Source organism: Micromesistius poutassou (assembly GCF_964030765.1).
Source record: "Micromesistius poutassou genome assembly, chromosome: 10".
In the NCBI taxonomy this organism is placed as follows: Eukaryota; Metazoa; Chordata; class Actinopteri; order Gadiformes; family Gadidae; genus Micromesistius; species Micromesistius poutassou.
The window spans coordinates 11,233,181-11,258,949 of record NC_140280.1 but is presented as its reverse complement, the minus strand read 5'-3'; the positions used below and the strand labels follow the sequence as shown (position 1 = coordinate 11,258,949).

Genomic DNA, 25,769 nt, shown 5'->3' with positions numbered 1-25,769 from the left:
CACACCCTGTCCCCGGGTGTGAACGCTCGTCCCCGACAGCGAGTGTCGTAGCCCCTCTTCTGCCTCACCCCAGAGGCAGCCTGAGCCTGGCGGGTGTAGTCATGGACCACCAGCAGGCGATCCCTCAGCCGGCGGAAGTAATCCATCGCTGCACCCCCGGCAATCTCAGGCTCGGGCGGGGACCCGAACACCAAGTCCACCGGTGTCCGGAGCTCCCGCCCGAACATGAGGGCCGCCGGCGTGCAGTGACTGGTCTCCTGCACTGCCGTCCGATAGGACCACAGGACCAGGGGAAGGTGACGGTCCCAGTCCCGCTGGTGCTGGCTGGTGAGGATGGCGAGCTGGGTGGCCAGGGTGCGGTTAAACCGCTCCACCAACCCGTCGCTCTGGGGATGGAGCGGCATCGTCCTCGTCTTATGCACCCCCAGCCACCGGCAGACCTCCCCAAAGACCTGGGACTCAAAGTTCCGCCCCTGGTCGCTGTGGAGCTCCTCGGGGACCCCGAAGCGGGCAAACATCTCCTCCACCAACTTCTCCGCAGTGGTGGCGGCACTCTGGTCCGGCACCGCATACGCCTCGGGCCATTTGGTGAAGTAGTCCATGGTCACGAGGACGTAGCGGTTGCCGGAGTCGGTGACTGGGAATGGCCCCAGGACGTCGACCCCCACCCGCTCCATCGGCGCTCCCACCAGGTACTGCTGGAGCGGGGCGTGGGAGCGCTGGGCAGGCCCTTTCTGTGCTGTGCAGGTGTCGCAGCAGTGGACGTGTAGCTCAACGTCCCGCCGACAGCCCGGCCAGTAGAACCGCCCGCGCAGGCGGTGCAGGGTCTTGGCGTTCCCGTAGTGCCCCGCTCCCACCGAGCCATGGACCAGCTGCAGTACCTGTAGACGAAGCACACGGGGAACCAACAGCTGTAGGATGTCGCCCTTACCCCTAGGATCCTGCCACCGGCGGTAGACCACCCCTTCGTGGAGCTGGAAGCATCCCCACTGGGAGTGGTAGGCCTTCACATCAGACCCCCGCGCCGACACCTCCGGCCAGCTGGGGCGCTGCCCCGCCTCCAACCAGTCCCTCACCGCCGCCAGGGTCTCATCGGCCCGCTGCTGCTGCTCCAACTGGCGCGCCGACAGCGGGAGCCACCCCTCAGCATCATCGGCGGCCTGGACAGCCCCGGTGGTCTGGACAGCCGCCACCACCGGAAGCTCGTTGGCCCGCTCCTCCTGCCGCAGGCAGTAGCGACACTCCGGGGCTGGACAGGGCCGTCGGGAGAGCGCGTCGGTGTTGCTGTGGAGGCGTCCCGCCCGATGCTGGATCTCGAAGTCGTACTCCTGCAGCGCCTCCAGCCATCGAGCCACCTGGCCCTCAGGGTTCTTAAAACTGAGGAGCCAGGTGAGGGACGCGTGGTCGGTGCGGACCAGGAAGCGCTTACCATGCAGGTATGGTTTGAAATGCCGCACAGCCAGAACCACAGCCAGCAGCTCCCGTCGGGTCACGCAGTAATTGCGCTCCGCCCGACTAGTAGGCCACCGCATGCTCCCCATCCTCCCCCCCCTGGGAGAGGACCGCACCCACCCCCACGTCGCTGGCTTCGGTGTCGACGGTGAAGGGGCGACGCGCATCGGGGTAGGCCAGGACCGGGGCCTCAGTGAGGACCGCCTGGAGTCGGGCGAAAGCCGTGGCGCAGGCGTCGTTCCAGACGTACGGCCGGCCCGCCTCGGTCAGGCGGTGGAGAGGGCTGGCAACCGTGGCGAAGTCCCGGACAAACCGGCGGTAGTACCCCGCCAGGCCCAGAAAACTCTGCAGTTCGCCGGCGTTGGATGGCGGCAAGAACCTCCCGCAGGTTCGCCAGCGCCCCACCGAAGTCGCGGGCATGTACCAGCAAATCGTCCAGGTACACGACACAATGACTCCGGGGGACGTCCGCCAGTACCCTCTCCATCATCCGCTCGAACGTAGCCGGCGCGTTGCATAGTCCAAACGGCATGACCCGAAACTGCCACAAACCCTGCCCGATGGTGAACGCAGTCTTTGGTCTGGCCTCGGGGTCTAGCTCCACCTGCCAGTAGCCGCTACGCAGGTCGAGGGAGCTGAACCAGCTAGACCCTCCGATGTAGTCCAGGGCGTCGTCGATGCGAGGGAGCGGGTACGAGTCCTTCCGCGTGACTGCGTTGAGCTGAACGTTTAGCTTGTTATGATTATAAGGTAACTAAATTCAGTAGTGATGGGTCGTTCGCGAACGAGTCGGCTCAAAGAGCCGGCTCTTTTAAGTGAACGATGGGAGTCGGCTCCCGAACGCGAGCCGTTGTCTTTTTTGTTCTCCCGCGCTACAGGTGCTACATGCATTCATTCTATGCGTGCTATGCGTGTCACGGCGCATGCATGGCAGCCAGCAACCAATCACGAGAACAAGCAGCGAGGGGCGGGGATTTTCGATGCGCGATACACGTTGCCTGTGACTGACAGGAGGAAAAGAGGAGAGAGATGAGTGCGAGCGTGTGAGTACAAGATGAATGAGACAAGGAAAAGAAGCAGCATTTGGATGCATTTTGATCAGTGTGAGAACACAAAGGTCAACACGCACATGTCAAAATGAGCGTCGGAATTACGGCATGGCACCATTATAAAAGGTATACAGTAAGAGGTAATATGAAGAGCCGTTTGGGAGCCGAAAGAGCCGGCTCTTGTTGGTGAGCCGTTCCAAGAGATCCGGCTCACTAAAAAGAGCCAAAATTCCCATCACTAAAATTCAGAGTGGGGTCGGTGGTGACGGTCACAAGGACCGCCCCCTTTTTGACCAGCTCTGGTTCCGGAAGTAAGTTTCCCATTCATTTTCATCGTCCACTTTTCGTAAAATCGTTCTATTAAGCCTGGAACCAAGCCAATCATTCGTCAAGGTAGTCGTGACCAGAAAACCTTTGATTTGGGACAAAAACAAATTTGTAAAACGGAAGAAAAGACAAAGGTACAAGACTGTACATTATTTTTGTGATATACTTAAGCAATATCACACGAGAGGGAGTGCTGTTGTACTGTATATCAGCACGGCTGTGATTCGGTCGTAGGCACGAGGCCGCAGGCCGAGTGCCGCAGATAATCACACCGTGCTGATATACAGTACAACAGCACGACCTCGAGTGTGATATTGCTTTTATACAACAGTGCTACGAGCACATTTTATTAGTTAACAGTAATAAGAAACAAGAGATTATGATTTGTTTGTTTAGTAATCATTTATTCGGCTCCGCCAACAAAAATAGTTCCGCAACTGAAGGGAGACTAGGCTGTTGCCAGGCAACACATATACAGTACATAAACATTCCTAGACACAAGCTCGCTACTCTGTGTCCTCCGAGTCTGATGATGACCATTCATAGTTCAAATCAAATGTTATTTTTGGAAATATGTCCATCTTTACCGTGCAAAGTTTGCCACAATCTAAGATAGGCTATTTAACAGCTGATGTAACGTTAGCTAATAACGGTTATTAGAACGCCCGTACAGCGGAGTGATTATGTCTGTGAAAAGTCCCAGTGCTGTTATACTGTATATCAGCACTATGGAATGTCTCGTTGTCCAATCAAATTGCTCGGTTGGGACCGGTCGGAACTAACTGTTGTATAATGTGAGATACTCCTCATCCCACAAACCATTGCGGACCTTTTCGCAATGGTTACAACCCAATAGTTTAGCGCGTTTCTTGCATCTTATAAACTGCTCTATCATATATACAATGATTACACAGCTCTTCTCAATGCTGTGGAACGCTCCGTTCACTTGCATGGGCCTTCCCGACTTCCTGCGGTCAATTATTTTTCGATAATTGACCGTTGCTAAGCATATAAAGGCCACATGCATTATCCCTTACATATATGATATATATATATATATATATATATATATATATATATATATATATATATATATATGTATATATACATATATATAGCACTAGCAGTGCTTTTTAGGGTAGTATAAAGGAAGGAATACATAATGTTGAATGAATACGTAACTGGAATACAAGACTGAATTCACATGTATTAAAAACGAGTAACGTTATTACGTGGTGACTGCAGTCAGCAACAAAGGAACGTACCATGTCGATGACAACGCTATACACTATGAAACACACACACACACACACACACACACAGAATATAGGACACAACTTGTATTAACAATATAAACAATATAATCATGACGAAGGTTATAAGATTCAAGAAACACGCTAAACTATTGGGTTGGAACCATCGAGAAAAGGTCCGCAATGGTTCATGGGATGAGGAGTTCCTTCACTCATTCACAAAAATAATGTACACGACTACCTTGACGAACAATTGGCTTGGTTCCAGGCTTATAAGTCTTTATATAACAATTTAAACTTATAACTCTTTATATAACAATTTAAACTTATAACTCTTTATATAACAATTTAAACTTATAACTCTTTATATAACAATTTAAACTTAAAACTCTTTATATAACAATTTAAACTTATAACTCTTTATATAACAATTTAAACTTAAAACTCTTTCTAACAATTTTACAAAAAGTGGACGATGTCCGGTAGCGGTGAATCATGATTCTCAGTCACTGAGTCGGTCAGACTCGGCTCCTCCCTCGTTCTCGTTCAAACGAATCACGATCGTGCAATGGTGCAAAAGGTCATCAATCAACACAACATTAACTAAGTTCCTTTCAGCTGTGAGCACTGCGGTGTGGCACTGCGGTGTGGCAGAGCACTGTGGTGTGGCGGAGCACTGCGGTGTGGTGGAGCACTGCGGTGTGGCGGAGCACTGCGGTGTGGCACTGCGGTGTGGTGGAGCACTGCGGTGTGGTGGAGCACTGCGGTGGAGCACTGCGGTGCGGCGGAGCACTGCGGTGCGGCGGAGCACTGCGGTGTGGCGGAGCACTGCGGTGGAGCACTGCGGTGTGGTGGAGCACTGCGGTGTGGTGGAGCACTGCGGTGTGGTGGAGCACTGCGGTGTGGCGGAGCACTGCGGTGTGGAGGAGCACTGCAGTGTGGCAGAGCACTGCGGTGTGGCACTGAACTAAGTTCCTTTCAGCTGAGGAGCGCTTCATGTTCGGAATCGGGATGTTGTTGCCCGGCTGGCTCTCGTGACTTCTCAGTCCTCGAGTCTTCACCGCTAAACACAGTCAGTGAACGAACGGTGACTCACGAGTCAGCGACTAGTGGGTGGAGCTGGGAGTTGAGTCTCGGAGAACGAACGATACGAACGAGACGAACTGAAACGGGGAATCAGGTCGGTTTGTTCATGTCAAAGAGTCGTTCGTCCGAACTGATTCGTTCGCGAACGAGCCATCACTAGCTGGCGCCCTGGAGCCGAACACTGCGGTGTGGCACTGCGGTGTGGCGGAGCACTGCGGTGTGGCGGAGCACTGCGGTGTGGCGGAGCACTGCGGTGTGGCGGAGCACTGCGGTGTGGTGGAGCACTGCGGTGTGGCGGAGCACTGCGGTGTGGTGGAGCACTGCGGTGTGGTGGAGCACTGCGGTGTGGCACTGAGGTGTGGCGGAGCACTGCGGTGTGGCGGAGCACTGCGGTGTGGCGGAGCACTGCACTGTGGTGTGGCACTGCGGTGTGGTGGAGCACTGCGGTGTGGTGGAGCACTGCGGTGTGGCACTGAGGTGTGGCGGAGCACTGCGGTGTGGCGGAGCACTGCGGTGTGGCGGAGCACTGCACTGTGGTGTGGCACTGCGGTGTGGTGGAGCACTGCGGTGTGGCCGAGCACTGCGGTGTGGCGGAGCACTGCGGTGTGGTGGAGCACTGCGGTGTGGCACTGCGGTGTGGTGGAGCACTGCGGTGTGGCACTGAGGTGTGGCGGAGCACTGCGGTGTGGTGGAGCACTGCGGTGTGGCGGAGCACTGCGGTGTGGCACTGAGGTGTGGTGGAGCACTGCGGTGTGGCGGAGCACTGAGGTGTGGTGGAGCACTGCGGTGTGGCGGAGCACTGAGGTGTGGCACTGCGGTGTGGCGGAGCACTGCGGTGTGGCGGAGCACTGCGGTGTGGCGGAGCACTGCGGTGTGGCGGAGCACTGCGGTGTGGCGGAGCACTGCGGTGTGGTGGAGCACTGCAGTGTGGCAGGTCGGGTTTTTTCGAAACATATGCCAATTAGCTAGACGATGGATATAAACGTGAAAAATACAAATACTATATAAAGACGCTAAATACTTACAGGTGCATGTCTTCTTCTTCTTCGACTTCGGTCAAACTAGTCGAACAACGTCGACTGTGACGCAAAACGTCGGAAAAAGCTGAAAAAACCTGACCTGCCACACCACAGTGCGCTGCCACACCACAGTGCCAGCTGGATGCTACTCTCCTGATGTAGACTAACCTGCTTCGAGGGAATCTGCCACCAGGTGGGGCTGTTCCCTTGTTTCATTATTTGTGTATCGTACTACTTTCCTATGTTTTGTATCTCGTTTAGCATTTTGTTATAATGCATATGAATTATAATAATAATAATAATAATAATAATAATAGTGTTTTCATTATGTACATCTGCCTAATCGAGATGTACTAATAATTTTGGTAGTAGTCTGTTCAACAGACGCTTGAAGTCTCACAGAGTAGACTTTTGGATCAAAACAAGTTTTTAGATTCAAGACGATTTTTCACTAGCTTACAATTGTATCAGCCTGACATCACCAGAAAAATTAGCATTAGGGAACGGGAGATGGGCCAGACCCATGCCAGAGCATTTAAACACAAGGTCACAGATTCTTCTGGTACCCAGGCTATAGAGAACAACAACAATCAGTCCAAGCACAGAGATAAGCTTGTAGAAATGAGGCACGTTGGAAGACTTCCCTTCATGGCACTGATAACTGGTTCATGAGTAGCTTGTTTCAGCCCCTCTAACAGCATAGGAAAATGATCACCTTTGTGCGGTAGCGTCTGGAGGTGTTGGCTTGTCTGTGAAATACACAGACGCTTTTTTTAACACTTGTCTCACTGTCAGATCTAAGAAACGTCAGTTGTGGCCAGCACTGCACAACAATAGGTGGTTCTCTGTGGCTTCCTGTGCCGTTCGAACAATTCCGCAAATAAGTGGCTGTTTTACAAGAAAGAGTTGACAGGCTGCTGTTCTTATGTAGTTCTTGCCCATAGTTTCTACCTTTTGTCCACGTAACAATTGTGCTGGGATTGTGTGGTGGTGTCACAGTGATATACTAGCAGGTCCATCCACACAATGAACCATAGGCTCAGGTTGTCAATAGTAGGGTAAAGTTACTTCCTGTTCCTGTCATTTTAACATGAGGTTGGTTTTATACATGCTGGTCATGTATATTTACTGGACTGGTTGTGTCTATATTGTTGCACTGAAATACCTAAACAGACGGACCCTTAATTAATAATGTTTTTCCTACTGTGGAAGGAGTATATCCAGCTATATAGGCCAGCCTACATCCTAGAGCTACAGGCCAGCCTAGAGCTACAGGCCAGCCTACAGCCTAGAGCTACAGGCCAGCCTACAGCCTAGAGCTACAGGCCAGCCTACAGCCTAGAGCTACAGGCCAGCCTACATCATACAGCCACAGGCCAGCCTACAGCGTAGAGCTACAGGCCAGCCTACAGCTACAGGCCAGCCTACAGCCACAGGCCAGCCTACAGCTACAGGCCAGCCTACACCCTACAGCTACAGGCCAGCCTACAGCCACAGGCCAGCCTACAGCCTAGAGCTACAGGCCAGCCTACAGCCACAGGCCAGCCTACAGCCACAGGCCAGCCTACAGCCTACAGCTACAGGCCAGCCTACAGCTACAGGCCAGCCTACATCCTAGAGCTACAGGCCAGCCTACATCATACAGCCACAGGCCAGCCTACATCCTAGAGCTACAGGCCAGCCTAGAGCTACAGGCCAGCCTAGAGCTACAGGAACATCCTACAGCCACAGGCAAAACGACATTGTCCTGCTACATCCTATACATCCTTTGGCTAAAGGCTAGCCTACATCGTAGCTATGCAGCCACTTGCTAGTATTAGCAAAAAATTCAATTGGCAGGTTGCACAAAGACTTTTGGTCAGGTGACTTTTGCAGGTAAATTCCATATTTCTTAGCAGCCTTGTTTAAAAAACACGCATACAGGCAAATTACATATTAGACGTTTTTTATGTGAATGCAGTTCCACTAATCATACTCATTCTACAGTGAAACATGAGTTGGAAGTATGTCCTCAAGCTCAACATTGGTCGAGGTCAGCGAGCCTGAATATATTATACACACACATGACATTATTGACCTGGACTATGGAAGGCAAGGACACGTCATGACTACCAGCACAACATTGGTGACCTACAGATAGAGTGTGACAGGCAGGCGCCCATCGCCCCACTCCACTTTCTAAGAGGCTGAGCTCATCGCTGAATCATCTCTCGTCTGTATTAGCAGCGGAGCTCTGCAAATTTGTCGATTTCGACTATTAAAAATGATTGGAATCATACAAAGATACATTTGTTACAAAGATCAGAGGTAAATATTTCATATTTATTACTTTTCTTGGTAGCTTTTTTCATTGGAGTTTGACCGGTGAAGCTCTTCCTGCCACAGGTCTCTGCTGCGTACTTGCTAAGAATACCGTGTATGGCTCCTTCTGCTTATAGAGCCTTGAGAAGTCCCCCTCTAACTGGTGGTGTTTATATCAGCAAGCACCCTGGTTAGTATTCACATAGTCTGGGTCATCTGTCAAAAAGAAGAGGAACAATTCATTTAGTGTAAAACAAAAGCTATGACACTTAAAGGATAACTTCAGGACTTTCCACCAAACAACATTGTTCTAAAATGTGCTGCAATGTAATCCTCTTGGGGCAAAGCGTCCTGTCAATGGCTTTTTCTTCTTGCCACGGACAGGCTCAGTTTATTATATTGTATGGGTATGTATGGGATCTCGCTTTAGATTAGAGCCCGCCACATACAGGGTTATTACTCCTGGGTTACGGCCTAATCTTTTGTACTAATGGTGTACCATTCTTACAAATAATTTATACTGCAGTTCTTTGTTAACTACTGCATACCTATATTATATGTACAATTTATGAGTGACCAATAATACAGACTTTTGGGAGGAATTTTGAGAGAATTTATTTATTAGTAGGCCTATTAGTAAGTTATTAATAGTTATTATCTACTGGGTACGCTACCCATTTTATTGTTTTAGCTTTAGTATGACCATAAAACCAAGACAATATCGGGAGGTTTCACAGAAGATGGAGGGATGACTTCTGTATCATGCAATTTTGTTTCAAAATGACTGTAGAAACAAAAAGGCAAAGTACATTGTTGTAGTTTTCCTTGAATCTTGTTCGACCAGCACTACAGCTCCTGGAGATGCAAGCTTATCTTTTCTTCAGCTCTGTGCACGGCCTCCTTACATCCCAAACACATATAAACATTGGTAACTAATCACCTCACTGCCTGATTACACTTTATGGCGCATTTCCACTGGCGGGTACGCTTCGGACCCAGCACGCCTCAGCCCAGTATTGAGGGTGCGGTATAGCCCAGCTCAGTTACGGCTCATGTTTCCACCACCGACTGCATACACTTCTTTGGCCCCGATTTTAATGATTCAATGATAAGAGACGTTCAAATCTCACAAAGACATATTGTTGCTATAACCACAGATATAAAGTTATGTGTAAAATATGATTAAAGCAGCTGTATTAATCAGTTTTGGTCGGTTGGCCCCAGAACTCCAAGCTCCAACTCTCACTCAGGTTTCCCCTTTTCAACAACTCAAGTTAGGTTTCTCAGTAGGGATCCTTTCCATAATGTTGTCAGACATGTATAGTATCAATCTGAGCCTGTCAGTGGCAAACAACAACCATTAAGTGGACATACTGTACATTGACAAGCCGATATTGCCCAAATAATTACATTGCAGGATTCGCGGCTTATGACCGCAGCCTTATCGCGCCATACTTGAACAATTTCAAAGATGTTTGTTTCCGCATCCCCCCTTAGACTCAAAATTATGGGAAAATAGGGTCAAGGTTGAAAAATCACGAACTTATCCTTTTAGTTAAAAGCGTATTACAACACTTACCTGTTAAATCCTCAATGTTTTTTAAGAATTCAGAGTTTTCATAATCCTCATCTGTTGAAGTGAAACAGCAGTTTAAAAAAACAACTGTCATTTTAATTGATACGCTGTGCTGTGGGAGTTTGATATAAAAAAATAAAAATGAAATGCAACATTGAGGTAATGCCTTGTCATCATATCAAAATGTTACTTTAGAATCAACATACCATCGTCGATCAATGAAGCAGTTGAAATGTTTTCATAGTCACATAAATTGGAAGCTAAAAGCAAGGAACGTGGAATGCATACATTTGAGGTTAAAATCGTTAAAATATTATGATACCACAAGTAAATGAGTGTTCTGTGTTCTTGTAAATGGTTCTCCTATGAGGTTGATCAGATGTATGACCTACATAAAATGTAGGTCTTCAATGTTTTACTTGCCACAGAAATTCCACTGACAAAAAACACTTGTGCTTTCAGCTAAAACTTTTATTTTACATCAAGGCACACACATCAAGGCAACTGCTCTCATGCATGTGTGAAGTAAGCATTTCACACCCAAAACACAATAGGCCTACATGTATTAAGAATTTTAGTAATTAAATATATTTTTAAAATTAATTTTATTGTGATTGTGATCAACATTACTGACAGTTTACAAAGAAAAATAATGAACTACATGCTCACCAGATGCTGCTTGTTTAATTTCCTCAATGTTTCCATACACTGCACTTGGAAGTGGTGAGCTGTAGAAAAGAACATACAGATATGACGACAGATGAAACATATGGTAGTAACTCAGTGTGACATAGTGACCAGGCATAGGGAGGACACACTTACACATATGTAGACTCAAAGCCCTCTTGGTCTGCAAAACAATGTAGTTAACGTTAGAGTTTACCTTTAACATTTCCACAAAGCTCCATGATCAGTTTATATAGTCATTACAGAATATAACATATGCCTATTAATACATGGGTCAAACTAGTACCAACTTACCACCAATGACAAATGTGTAATCCTCATTTGCAGCTGTAAAAGAAAATTAATTCCTTTTGTCATACATTTCTTAAAATATGAAGTGTGAACCAAATATGCCAAATCATCACATTTGAAAAACATCACCAATATTACATGTGAATATGAAAACATTATCATTAAGTTTGGTGCATAGTAATAAAATATGTATTTTACTTTTATGAAAGAATTAAATAAAGAAATGTTACAAACTGGAGATCTTACATTGAGAAGTATGAGAATGTCTCACTTCAGTTTCCCTGAAAATGACATGTTAGATTGAGATTAAATACATAAAGTTTTACAAAACGTTGTGGTAGGTTAATGGAGCTGAGCTCATGTTTTGTACATACTCTTGGTTCTGTGTTTTCATTTGATTGGGCCTCGTTACTGGAAGATAATAGACAATGAGTTCATTCACATAATCACAAATTGAAACCCAACATGATTATAACATACAACATATCATTTGTTCCACATCATTTCTTTCCTCAACACATACATTTCTATCAAGTACCACTATATCCCCTGATAAATGTTCATTAATATTGTAATGAAGTGTATTTATATAATGTATACATAATGTTATTTAGTAGATCCTACCTGTCTTTGAGCGTGTGACAGCAAACCGGCTGCCTCCACGTTGGCTGTTGGCAAAACACAAATTTTTAATTTAATTTTTGAAAATGATCAAATGCCTATTTGAAATATCCTCTTGATGTCCTATGTCCTACTATGTATATTTGTACTACTGCTTTACATCAGAAAATGTGTATGTTTTAGTTAGAAATATTATAGAAAATTGATGTCCTATGTACTATAAGAGAAATTAGGACATTTACAAATATAACATTTGAAGTTTGCATCCCTTAAAATGTGACCCATTTGTGATCACAGCACAATTTGAAATAATCCAGATGCTGTTTAACGCATTAGAAACTACTTACAATCTATACACACAGCTCGGGCTTGTAAATATTTTGAACTAAAACAGACGTACTTTCTGACGTAAAGTAGTAGTACAAATATACCTTGTCATACCTAATAGAAACACAAACCATAATAAATGTTGATTCAATTAAAGAAGATTCAACAAAATGATTAATGATCAATCTCCAAGCTCCAGTTATAAATAAATACTCACAATATCTGAGGGTCATATATCGAGGATTCCTGTTGGATGATTTCTGCAATAGAGAAGAGTGTTTTCTTATTTTTCCTTTTTACATACATTCTACCTTGATTCTGTTTTAAATAGATGCACAATAAATGTGAATTGTTAATGGCGTATAGAACATCCACTCAATCACAAATCAATCTGGATGGGGAAATTGAGTATGAATTGAAAATTTTTTATTTCCCTTTTCCAAAAACATTGAATAGAGTAAAGAACTTACTGGATTTCCTTTTGCACTTGAGACACAGAAGACATAGGATGCTAAGTGAGGCCACAGACACAAGCATCAGCAGGGCTCCCTCATTAATGCCCAGGATTGTCATGCCTCAAAAACACAAAGAGTTTATCCAGTCAGCATTACTAATTCACTTCATATATTTGGTTGTGTAATACTACGTGTTCATGTTTTGTTACACATCATTGGGTTTCTGTCCCTCGGTGTTCACCATTTTTGCACAGTGAACCTTATTTCTCAAACGCAAAATGTCCTGTGAATGAACTGAAGTTCATTCTTTCCACTGTTCTTTGATCTCAGTGGTGAACTGATGCGGTAGACTACCATTCGATTAGGTAGAATTTATTTAATTATTTAATACATTGAAAATATTGTGAAAACGATCACTGAATTGATATGGGGGAACCTCAATAGGTGTCTCACAAAAAGCTGCAACATACTCTTGAAACAAGGATGAGAAGAAATCAGAAATCAAATCATTTTCAAATGTTTTAACCTTTCAAGTAAACAAGCAGTATGTCATGATATATGTTGTCATACCTTGCTGTTGTCTTCACAGAAGTCTCTTTGTAATGGCATAACCGACAAAAGAAAATGAACATGACCTTTTGAGCAAACGTTAATGTGCTTCCTCTTTCCGAAATATTGACACCACATCCGTCCTCTTGAACACTCTGCAAGACCACCCCACAAACACACACTCATGAGTAATGGTTCTCCTTTCTTTCTATCCATTTTCACATCCTATTCACAATCGGTCCAGGGCAGTAGAGGAGCTGTGTATGTATACTGTGCCACGTTTTCAGAAAAACTTTTCTACTCTTTAACATAACATCTGCATATCTTTTATATCTTGTATCCTTTTCAGTTATATTATGAATAATACATTCTCAGTGGAAAGAGAGTTGACTGTGATTGGGCTATCCTCTACTCTGAAGACTCTGCCTGACCTGGTAGAGTGAGCCACGAGTGCTAACCTGGTAGAGTGAGCCACGGGTGCTAAACTGGTAGAGTGAGCCACGATTGCTAAACTGGTAGAGTGAGTCACGAGTGCTAAACTGGTAGAGTGAGTCACGAGTGCTAACCTGGTAGAGTGAGCCAATGAGCCCCTGAGATAGCCGATGGTGATTGGTTCAACTGTTTATTTTGCAGGCTCAAGCTGTCAAAAACCGACCTTGGTGAATTAATGTTGCTTTTTTCAAAACAGAACTCTTGTGCCACCTTACACAATAGGATGTAACAGGGACCGCCCCCTTTTTGAACAGCTCTGGTTCCAGAAGTCAATTTCCCATTAATTTTCTCCATTGACGTTATATAAAGCCAATCGTTTGTCAAGGTAGTCGTGACCATAAAACATTTGATTAGGTGCAAAAAGGAATTTGGTACAAGACTGTACATTATTTTTGTGAACGAGTGAAGGAACTCCTCATCCCATGAACCATTGTGGACCTTTGTGCGATGGTTCCAACCCAATAGTTTAGTGCGTTTCTTGAATCTTATAACCTTTGTCATTATTATATTGTTTATATTGTTAATACAAGTTGTGTCCTATATTCTGTGTGTGTGTGTGTGTGTGTGTGTGTGTGTGTGTGTGTGTGTGTGTGTGTGTGTGTGTGTTTCATAGTGTACTTAGTTACTCTTTTTTGTGAATTCACTCTTGGATTCCAGTTACGTATTCATTCAACATTATGTCTTCCTTTGCTTTTATACTAGCAAAATTACTAAATAGCACTGCAAGTGGTTTGTACTTTTATTTTTATCATATATTCTATATCAACATGTACAGCTCATTTCCTCTGCAGCTCCAACTCTAACTTTCCATGAATCTAGATCATGGTTGCTGTGGTAAGCGATCAAGTTCAGTAGCAGTGCCAGTCATCCACGACTTGACTTTCGCGGGTGCGGGTAAACGTGAGCTCCACCAATCAAAGACGCCGTGTCACACTTTTGGATTTATGGGTAGTGTAGTGGTTTCAATGACCATCAATGATCGTGAATAAAACGTGTTTTTCTAAAAACTAGATGTTGCTCATTTAACTTTAATCAAAACTTCTATGAAGAAAATGAATGGAAATTTTACTTGCGGAACCACACTGTTACGCTCTATACAGGCCAGTACAGGCAACTGTAGTCTTTGACCAGAGGAGAAGGGGCTGTGTAGCGGGATGCAGTCTGCAGCCTCACCGCTAGTTGCTGCTAGATTCTAACCACTGGACCTTTTAAATTGTTCCCTTGTTTTGCAGACACTTCCAATGCACTACACTTGATATTAAAGCCAAAGCCAGCTCAAATTCCATTATAACACATTCATAATTTCTTCATATGTAATAATTTATGTAGACATTGAAATAAATCCTAAATAGGTTAAATAAAACATAAAAGGATTCGAACTAAGGGTCACCATGGCTTTGAACAAATTTCACTTCATTTTGAGATTGTACTGTACAGTTTTTTTAAATGTTGAGGTCAAATGAGATAACACATTCATAATTTCCTAAAATTAAACTACAAAAAGAATCATAATCTTTAATAGGTTATATAACATTTTCAAATAATTCCAGTTAAGGTCACCATGGCTTTGACCATGTCAAATGCATGTGATTTGAATGTTTTTGAGAAATGTAAAGGGAAAGTCAGCTCAAATTACATACACATTTCTAATTTCCTGACGTTAGATTAAAAAAAAAATCTTTAATAGTTTATGTGTCACATTCAAATGTTTCCTGTTGAGGTTCACCCTACAGACAATGAACAGATTTGTGCTTTACACTAAATAACACAAGTTGTCTTCTTTCTTCTTTACTTTATTAAACACTCCATCTAGCCTCCTAGACCAGAGAGGTCGTAGGTCAGAATGCCAAAGCAAACTCCTTACCAATCTGCCTAACCTTGAGATGTCAGCCTCAAAGACCTGTACTATAAGTCTGTACTATAAGTCTGTACTATAGATTAATGATGATTTACCAAATTCGGAAATCCAGAACCATGTCCAAGGCATTTCCACCAATCTCGATGCGAGTTTAAGCCATGCATTACAATCGTCTGCCTAAACTATGTTTCTGTGGGAAGACACCATAAGCCCCATAAGCACCATAAACACCATAAGCCCCATAAACACCATAAGCCCCATAAGCACCATAAACACCATAAGCCCCATAAACACCATAAGCCCCATAAGCACCATAAACACCATAAGCCCCATAAACACCATAAGCCCCATAAACACCATAAGCCCCATAAGCACCATAAGCCCCATAATCACCATAAGCCCCATAAGCACCATAAACACCATAAGCTCCATAAACACCATAAGCACCATAAGCACCATAAGCCCCATAAACACCATAAACACCATAAGCACCATAAGCACCATAAGCCCCATAAACACCATAAGCCCCATAAACACCATAAGCACCATAAGCCCCATAAACACCATAAGCCCCATAAACACCATAAGCACCATAAGCACCATAAGCCCCATAAACACCATAAACACCATAAGCACCATAAGCACCATAAGCACCACCGTTGGTCCAGTTCTGGATTTCTGGATCCGGTTCCTCAAAATGGGGGTACCTACAATACAAACGTGTGGAGCATTTAAAGGTGAATGAAAATGCCACAGGAATGCCACACCTCTGCCTTGAGTGTATTTGTGTTGATTATTTTCCTTTTGTTTTGTATTTTTATTGTGACAATGGATTCAGTATGTAGGAGCTGCTGGAGATAGAGCCATAGACAGGGACAAAGCAGTCATTGTATTTTAATACATGTTTGGTGGCACAGATCAGTTACTATGGACTAGATACACACGGATGGGAGGACTTTACTCGGGCTCCTTGTCCTCCCCGTGAGTGATAACGTAACACAGGTTTGTGTAGTCCAGGTTGCCTGCCACATCCAGGGGGAAGTTGGTGAACATCTGGTTTACCTGTTACAAAGAATCACAGTGAGGAACCATGGCAAGGTGTGTTATTGAGGGTTGACCAAAAGTGAGGTGATGATTGGGTGATATATGTGAGCTAATTTGGATAATATTCCTACTATCTTTGAAAAAGTATTACCTCTTCCTCTGTAAACTTGTCTGCCTGAGACATGAGGCTGTATTTGATGCTGAAAATGACAAGGTTTAAAAAAATGTAACGTTCATTTTAGAGCATAGAATATAGACATTAGCTACACATACCATCTGTACAGGTAACAAACTGGATTGGGGACTCATTCATATCATAGACTCATTAATATCAGCAGAACATGGACACAATGTTTAAAATGTGTCTTTAAAGTGTGTGTGTGTGTGTGTATATTTATCTATAATCAAGATGATATAGATATAGAGTATACTCTGTTGTTTGTATTGTAATTATCAATGCCTCTGCTGATCTGATACTATGGTTTAAAAGGTATGATGTAGGTGTTTGTCTGCTGGTCTGATGTGTGATGTAGGTGTTTGTCTGCTGGTCTGATGTGTGATGTAGGTGTTTGCTGGTCTGATGTGTGATGTAGGTGTTGCTGGTCTGATGTGTGATGTAGGTGGTTGTCATGCGGTCCATCTCACTCCTCTCCCCGCAGTACACCGGTGGCGTCTGGGTCGAACAACTTGAAGGCGTTCAGAATGGTTTCCTCTGGATCCGTTCCTAAACGGTGGGCGGAGTCAGAGAAGCACATTTATTGCTGGAACCGCATTAGATACATGTGATATATTTTATATTATAAAATGGGTGGCTTAAATCAAACGATCTGATTGGTTCCCAACTGTTGTATATTGAGCGTATACACACAGCTATGACACCCGTTCAGTTTACAGAGTTCAGTGTCACTCCACGCCTAACTTGAACTGTTGTTTATTTATATATAAAAGCAATAGCATAGTTCACTGAAGCCTAAAAACATGTTGATTGCTGAAGAGGGTGGAAATGTTGTAAAGCAATAGGCACACGGTGAGTGAACTCGATAGTAGGCTAAATTGCCGGCGAACCAAGCTACCGTCTTTAGCCTTCTCTCTGAAGGACGCTACAGTGTGTTTCATAGCAACCGCCGTACACTTTGCAGGCAGCCAGGAGGGACTACTTTTGTGTATTTGTTAAAAAATGCTTTTCCAACTTTCTCGCTTTTTCTAAATTGAGGTTGTCTATGACTTTCATTTCGCCATACTTACGTAACCATTTTATAAAAGCAATAGATCACTTCAGTCAGTGAAATGTTCTCATTATACCACAGTTAAGGGGGTCGCGTCGGGACGGACAACGCCCCTTAACTGTGGTATAATGGGAACATACCACAGCCTGTCGTGATCTATTGCTTAAATATATCCATACATATTTTTTGATATTTGATATTTCTATCTATAATTTGATATAATTTTTTGCATAGATAAATCTAATGTTGTAAAGCCATCAATATTTCCTGTTAAACCCATGGAAAGCACTGACCTTTAAGCTTTTCTCCAAACATGGCCAGGAAGATGGTGAAGTTGATTGGGCCGGGGGCCTCCTTCATCATCTCATCCAGCTCCTCGTTCCCCACATTGAGGCGTCCTGCAACACACCACACCAACAGATGTTCACAACACAACACACCAACAGATGTTCACAACACAACACACCAACAGAGAGGCTGATGTTCACAACACACCAACAGAGAGGCTGATTTTCACAACACACCAACAGAGAGGCTGATGTTCACAACACACCAACAGAGAGGCTGATGTTCGCTGGCCTAAACCTCATATTTATTAAAAAGGGACAAAATTGCGGCGGGGGCATTTTTGACGCCAGTGTTTGAGTGACGCTGTTGTCATGGTGCTGGTCTGTGTTTGAGTGACGCTGTTGTCATGGTGCTGGTCTGTGTTTGAGTGACGCTGTTGTCATGGTGCTGGTCTGTGTTTGAGTGACGCTGTTGTCATGGTCCTGGTCTGTGTTTGAGTGACGCTGTTGTCATGGTCCTGGTCTGTGTTTGAGTGACACTGTTGTCATGGTGCTGGTCTGTGTTTGAGTGACGCTGTTGTCATGGTGCTGGTCTGTGTTTGAGTGACGCTGTTGTCATGGTGCTGGTCTGTGTTTGAGTGACGCTGTTGTCATGGGTGCTGTAGCCCGGTTTGTTTCAGTTTGTTGAATTGTCTTTTTCCCATGACCTTTTTTAAACAAATGACATGTTTCTTGATGTCAACAAGTAGTGTATTTAAATTAGACTAACCCCACCAGGAACATTTAATTGTGATTCAGATCAAAAAGTGAACCTTTATATTGATCTCCGTTGACTCCTATGAAGCTGGTTCTGTTCCTACAGACCAACAGGAGGAAGGATGAGGCTTGGAGAGCCTCTAGAGTAGGGCTCATCTTATTTACCAAAAGGAGAACAAGAGAGACATTTCCTTAAGGGTACACAGACACCAAAAGTGCCCAAACAATTGTTCCTCTGGGGGTACAATGTCTCATATATATATCTCAACGTCACCTTAACGTCATCAATCCAGAAGACATCCCTAGGGTAATAAGGTAATAAGGTAATAAGGTAATAAGGTGTCCTTGACCAGAAAGACCTAGTGCCAGTCCCCGGGCCATGTGGCCGCCCTCTGCTCCTATTGGCTAGTGACGGGTTCAATGCAGAGCTCACGTTTCGTTATACTTGTGCAATGACGATATTGCAATAAAGTTGACTCTTCTCCTTCTTCTTCTAATAATCTCTCAAAACCTGCCTTAAGAGGAAACGTTTGTACACTTGTACACAATGTACAGTTGTGATTGTCTAGTACACAAGTTCACCTTCTAGCCTCTCAACTGAGCTGTCCAAACCCAAGTAACACCAGCCAATACAAACCAAAGGCCATTTCTTCTGCCACGAGAACAGTCAATCCAAAAGAGGCCTTCTTGTGTTCCCAGAAAGCCCTGCTGCAGCTGCTGTCCTATTGGATGTGGAGCCTCTGGGCGGGGACACAGGTTCCCTGAGGTTGGATGGTGTGCCTGTGTGTGTCTGCTGTGTGTGTCTGCTGTGTGCGTCTGCTGTGTGTGTCTGCTGTGTGCGTCTGCTGTGTGTCTGTGTGCGTAGACTCACCTAAGGCGGCGTACGTGTCCCTTAAGTCTCCCTTGTCGATGACACCGTCTCTGTTTTGATCCATGATCGTGAAGGCCTGAAGGAAATACAAACATGCAAATGAGCCCTTATATACTCTACAGTATTACAGTTGTTATACAGTCATTTAGTTTAACATAGTGTTCATGTAACACTATAATGTTTTAACAACAACCACAACACAACAACCAGCACCAAACAACAAATCCAATCCCAATCCCCAAATGTGGATCCACCTCCTTGAACTCTTGGATCTGGGACTGTTCAAACATGCTGAACACGTTGGAGCCAGCCTCCGTAGTCTTCTTCTTTGCCTTCTTGGGCGCCTAAGAGGATTAAGACAGTTGTTCAGTTAAGTGGAGTGCTCTGACCTAATGGCAATCAGTAAGTGTCAAACCTGTCAGATGCAGAGACTTAGAGGACCGATAATACAAAAGATAACACAATACAAGGCGGTAGAATACGATAAGACGTCACTGGTGAAATAGAACCGGTTCTTACCATCGTGAAGAGCTTCTCAGTAGGACTCACACACACGCACAAATGATTGTGGACAATCAAATCTGACTCATGTGTGTTTTATAGCGGGACAGTTGGCTCATCTCTCCACCTGCGCTAAGTTTAGACAATAGGGGTGGACCATTGTTTGCAACATTCCAGCCATATAGAGACTTAGCACTTGTCCGGTAGAGGCGTGCCGCCCCCCCTCCCAGCAGCATCCTATTGTTACTGCTGGAGTTGGCACAGGGGCCGTGGCAGGTGCCATCCATGGCCTTCTTTGTGGAGTGTCTTTGATGCCTTTGTCTGTCAGTGAGCCTCGAGGTGACCCTGCTCTCAGGCCAACCATGACCCATGTCCCCCAGGGCTGCTCCAACTCCAAGCTGTCTGCGGGTCAATCCTTTACGGGGAACAGATCCCGCTCTAAGCCCTTGGCACTGAACAGCCCGGGATCAGGGCTTCACCAATGACCACCGTATGGAGACCATTTATTGTCTGGCAAGTGGTCCTTTGAGAGGCGAGGTGGGGGTGTGGCCGTAGGCTGGGGTTGTTGGTGAGAAATATTTAAAGTCAAATCTCCAAAACACAAGCTCAGACAAACACTGGACTGCTAAGCAGCTCTAGGTGATTATGATGAGATCATATGTTCACATTTAGATAAACATTCAGTCGTGCATTGTTTTTAACCACCATTAATTTATGTTCAATTCACGCCTAAAACTGTTCTGATGATATTGATGTTGGTTTAAGTGTGAAGGGGACAGTGGTTGCAATCTCCAATTCAATCCACGTTTAATGTGTAACCCGGCCTGTCCTACAGTTTGGTCAGTCAGTAGTTTTCTGTAGCCTGACGTCACCATACCAATCTGCAAATGTGTATTTGACCGGAAGCTCTGAGTTCATTTTTGATTTCTAAGGGGTGTTATTAACATGCACAGACTTAAATGCCCTGGACGCAATTGGACAGACCTACAATGTTCAGAGCCACGAAAGGTGTGACCCAACAGAGCAGCCCTCTGGTGGATTATGGAAATGCCTTAACGGCGCTCCCTCTGGAAGCTCCTCTGTGAAGTCATCCTATCAAACCCGCTCCATGTCAGATAGGGCTGTGATTGGCTGGCCTGTCCAACCTTCTTTTCCACAGTTAGACAACCTTGGGCAGGGTCGTGTGTGATTACATGGTGTCCTTTTCAAGGGGAGGGGGGGGCATATACATATGCTTTGGGAATTCATATGTGTGTATGTTTTTGTGTGTGTGTGTGTGTGTGTGTTTATGTGTGTGTGTGTGTGTGTGTGTGTGTGTGTGTGTGTGTGTGTGTGTGTGTGTGTGTGTGTGTGTGTGTGTTATGTGTGTGTGTGTGTGTGTGTGTGTGTGTGTGTGTGTGTGTGTGTGTGTGTTTATGTGTGTGTGTGTGTGTGTGTGTGTGTGTGTGTGTGTGTGTGTGTGTGTGTGTGTGTGTGTGTGTGTGTGTGTGTGTGGCACACTGTTGGCAGAACAAAAGTCATCTGGGTTATTAAAGTAATGCAAGGTTGTGTAGGTGTGTGAAACACATGCCCACACACAAACTCTCAGCCCCAATAAGTCACAAGCTTTGTCAATATTTGTTCTAGTCTACTCTACTGTCTACTCTACTCTACTGTCTACTCTGCTCTACTGTCTACTCTACTGTCTACTCTACTATACTCTAATATCTACTCTACTCTACTCTACTGTCTACTAGAGTACTGTCTGTGTGTGTGTGTGTGTGTGTGTGTGTGTGTGTGTTTTGGGGTGTAACTAATATGGGCCTATCAATGTTGAAAACATTACATTTTTACCCATATGTCGGTTGACTTGTATGAAGACCACTAGATGGCGCTGCAGTCTCAGTGTACAGAGATGCAGTCTAGGTGTGACGCTGTGGGACGCTTATAATGAGACATTAAACGTGTATAATTAAACAATTAAACTTTCTGGCGATTTTATAAGACACAAACAAGCACACTCTTTATACACAAAACGCACAATATTCTCAAGGGCCAGAACCGCCGATGTCTTTATAAATACTATCCCCTAATTAAAATCGAAGAAGCCTATGTCAGATTTAACTTGCAGGCATCTTTAGAAGGCCTATCATCACAAACCTCTGGAGAGGGGTTCTTCGATTACACACCATAAGCAGCGTGGTGCTGGCGGACGGGAAGGCCTCCTAATTGGGTTCCCCGGAAGACCTGTCTGCTGACACACACACACACACACACACACACAAACACACAAAAGCACGCACGCGCACACACTCGCACGCACACGCACAGACACATGCACACACACACACACACACACGCACAAACACACAACCACACAACCACACGCAGACACACACAGCTGATAGGTATATTGGTATTTCAAATGAACTGTGTTTTATTTCTGAATTAGGCAAATGTATTCATAGGCCTATATTAACCCTTTTTACTGTCCAATTTAGCCTAATCAATGAATTGTCCTTAATTCCCTGATGGGCTAAATGGCCTTCTTGATTGTAAGAGCGCCTCTATTTAAAAGGTGTTCTCATACTGTATGTTTATTGTGACAATGGATCCAGTATGAAGACGCTGCTGGAGATAGAGCCATAGACAGGGATATGTGCAGCCATAGACTGTTCAGATATCTAGCTGTGTCCTGGTATCTGATCACGACCAGTAATGTGATTGTTCTACTCTGCCCCTCCTCTTATCTGGTATAGGCTAAAGCCTAAAAGCAGGTTCAATAGGCTGTTGGACAGGAACACTATTGGTGTACTGGAGGTCTTTGGTAACTCCAGTGGTGCTTTTAGGGGAGTTAAGATGGACTTAGGGGAGTTAAGATGGAGTTAAGGGAGTTAAGATGGAGTTAGGAGAGTTAAGATGGAGTTAGGGGAGTTAAGATGGCGTTAGGGGAGTTAAGATGGAGTTAGGAGAGTTAAGATGGAGTTAGGGGAGTTAAGATGGAGTTACAGGTGACACGTGGGCATGAGACGAGGGGTAGGTCATCTCACCTTCTCTACAGGGGTAGGTTAGGGGTAAGTCATCTCACATTCTCTACAGGGGTAGGTTAGGGGTAGGTCATCTCACCTTCTCTACAGGGGTAGGTTAGGGGTAGGTCTCAGAAGGGTCTACTCTTCCTGACCCATGCTCTTGTTTCAGGACTAGGCCAATCATCACATCAAAAATGGATCAGGTCTATTTCAGGTCGCTTATTTTATAGTTTGGGCTATTTTCTCACACGGCAGCCTACAAACTGTCTAGGTTAGGCCCATATACAGTTTAGCCTGGTCAACTTTGGTAGGCTTGGCACGGGTGGATTTAACAACATCATGCATGTATGCTCGTTCCATTTATTTCTAAAAATGGTGTTGCACTCAATAGGTCATTTCACATGGATGTTAAGTTTATTGATCTCTACACGACAAAGGGCTTCTGCATGTGCCACGCTCACGGCTCAAGCAGAGAGGTGACAGAGCCTTTGCTGTCGCTGCTCCACGTCTGTGGAAACAGCTCCGCCCCCTCCATTTCTGCCTTCAAGTCCAGGCTAAAAACCCACTTTTACTCCCTGGCCTTCCCTGCCCCCTAACCATTTACCTACTGCTCACATGTGGTGTGCCCTGATATTGAATGTTCCCCCTTTTGAATTGATATTAGGACTTCTGGTCAAATTGTATTGTTGTATTGTATTGTATTATATATATATATAATTTTTATATATTTTTTATTTTTACTATTTGTTTTTATTTATTGACATTGTACAGCACTTTGGTCAGTGTATGAGTGTAAATGTGCTCTATAAATTAAACTTACTTACTTACTTACTTACTTACTACACACACTCCGGATTGGATTATTGTAGACAAAAATCTTACTGTAGCCTGAATAAAAATCCATGTCCGCATTTCAACTGAATGGAGCCTCCATGTGCAGCTTAATGATGAATGTATGTTTCCAGTGGATGTGCACGGTGTGATTCCCCGCTGTGACCTCCAGGGGCGCTGTTTCACGGTGTGATGCCCCACTTTGACCGCCGACGGCGCTGTTTCCCCAAGTTCAAGCTTAAAGTCAAGTGCGTTTCACAGACGCGGCGTGTGTGTTGCTGTGTTGTCCTGGCCCTTGTATTTTACTTTATGCGCGAATAACACAAATCCACACATTTTAATTGTATGCATATTTTTCCCAGGTCTGTAAAATCCAAACTCCAAGGGAAATGTCATAAATATAATGGGAGGTTCATAAACGGACATTTACGTTCATACAACGGGGATGTGATAGGACATTTTCCAATAGTCATGGTTAAACTCCAGGATTATGCCGAGGCTAAGGAATACCATTAGTCTATTCGACGGTTGTCTTACACGGACAACAGTTCACATGGAAAACACATTACGAGGCGAGAATAACCCCGTCAATGACTATTAAAATAGTTAATCTATCTAGACTAGCTGACCCTAAAGTTAGGCTGACACTCTGACGTATACATTTTCAGATAATATAAAAATAAGTAGGAATGTCTACCATGTTTATTATGAACTAGGCTAAAAGGCTAAATATGTGAGTAGACTATAACACATTATTGGAAGAGTCCACTATGAAGCATCATTTACCGGAGCGTTTTATTATCTGTAGATAAGCCTAATGTATATGTATAATAATCAAAGAATCTGAAAAAAACGTTTTTAGTTAACTCTACCCACCTGGTATAGCCTACCAACTTGTATGTTACATTTCAACGTGTGCAGTCCATCCCGAGTTTTCACTGATAGAAAGACTGGCTTGAACCCCGTTCAATATTTTATAACTGGCTCCCGTTCAATATCACAGGTCGACCTTCATAACTCCAGTCCGAGCCCGTGTTCAATAAGCGGTCATCGTGTTCAACCGCTCCGCTCCGTGTTTTGCGTCCTCCGCTCCCCCTCCTTCCCGCTGGATCCCAGCCCCTCGCGCTCTATCTCTATCACTCCACTCCGTCTCAATATGTCTCAAGATGGCGGCCAATGCGGGATCGATGTTTCAATATTGGAAGCGCTTTGATTTACAGCGGTTGCAGGTCAGACCTTTTTCCTTAAAGTTCCTACACTGTTTTGAAAGCCGACATGCGTGAAAGCCGCTGTCGTGTTCCGACTTGGCTCCTCTTGCGGTCCTTTTAGCCCGTCGCAGCTCCGCTCTCCCATTGATTAAAGCGCCACTCTCGCTGATCGGAAATTGATCCTCTTTGTTCAATCCCCATCGATCGGACATCATGGCCGCGGGGAAGCGGTCACCATGGCAATCGGCGCACCGTAGCCAGGACAGACATGGCGAAGAGTGCGACACGGTGAACTCTTAACTTTGCGCCCGGAGTGTTTAGACAATGTTGGTGTGTTTGTTGGGAATGTTTGTCAAAGTGCACTAGTGAGCTGGTTAGTTAACTAGTGAGCTGGTCTCGAGGGCGCGCTGCGGCGCCGGAGAGCGGCTCGCGCCTTCACGTTTAATTAACTTCATATCTTAATGGGCTTTTATGTGTTTTGTTTTTTTGTAAATTAAATTGTGTGGCATGTCAACTATTTATTTCCGTCCATGGAGGCTGACTGTTCATTAATTCTCTGAGTCCTACAACTCAGGTGGGCTAATTAATGTGGAGGAAAAAACTGTTCAAATGAGCAGACAGGTATTTGGTTATTTTTTTAAATATCGCCAGAGCAGAAGTCCAGCTGCGTGGTGGGTGTCGGGGAGCCTGGTTA

The 25,769-nt window shown here is 44.8% G+C and overlaps 3 protein-coding genes across 3 annotated transcripts in view; 1 reads left to right on the top strand and 2 right to left on the bottom strand.

The window, feature by feature from the left end:
• Positions 1-8,151: 8,151 nt before the first annotated feature.
• LOC311354342 (uncharacterized protein) lies at positions 8,152-12,594 on the bottom strand. The gene is given in 12 exon segments (XM_084474155.1): positions 8,152-8,703; positions 10,067-10,117; positions 10,270-10,323; positions 10,733-10,791; positions 10,886-10,913; positions 11,045-11,077; positions 11,288-11,334; positions 11,336-11,372; positions 11,375-11,452; positions 11,666-11,709; positions 12,207-12,249; positions 12,460-12,594. Coding segments are annotated over 12 exon segments (618 nt in total). The 5' UTR covers positions 12,563-12,594; the 3' UTR covers positions 8,152-8,662.
• A 3,625-nt stretch (positions 12,595-16,219) lies between these two features.
• On the bottom strand, positions 16,220-20,101 carry myl10 (myosin, light chain 10, regulatory). Its single transcript, XM_084474168.1, has 7 exons — positions 20,047-20,101; positions 19,782-19,871; positions 19,528-19,603; positions 17,907-18,011; positions 17,033-17,111; positions 16,539-16,587; positions 16,220-16,405 (listed from the first exon to the last, which is right to left on the bottom strand). The coding sequence occupies exons 1-7, from the start codon at positions 20,047-20,049 to the stop codon at positions 16,301-16,303; spliced, it is 507 nt and encodes a 168-aa protein (XP_084330294.1). The 5' UTR covers positions 20,050-20,101; the 3' UTR covers positions 16,220-16,300.
• Positions 20,102-24,974: 4,873 nt separating this feature from the next.
• Positions 24,975-25,769, top strand: part of cux1a (cut-like homeobox 1a) — a gene marked incomplete at its 3' end in the record, with an annotated part of 96,088 nt that continues 95,293 nt past the window's right edge. The window contains 1 exon segment of the mRNA XM_084474222.1: positions 24,975-25,096. Coding sequence (XP_084330348.1) covers positions 25,034-25,096 — 63 coding nt within the window. The 5' untranslated portion in view covers positions 24,975-25,033.

Excerpts from the sequence above, each read along its gene's own strand:
- myl10 (XM_084474168.1), bottom strand. Across the intron at positions 18,012-19,527 it reads GGACACGTACGCCGCCTTAG|GACGCCTCAATGTGGGGAAC; the intron begins GTGAGTCTACGC and ends GGTGTGTTGCAG. Across the intron at positions 16,406-16,538 it reads ACAAGTTTACAGAGGAAGAG|GTAAACCAGATGTTCACCAA; the intron begins GTAATACTTTTT and ends TCTTTGTAACAG.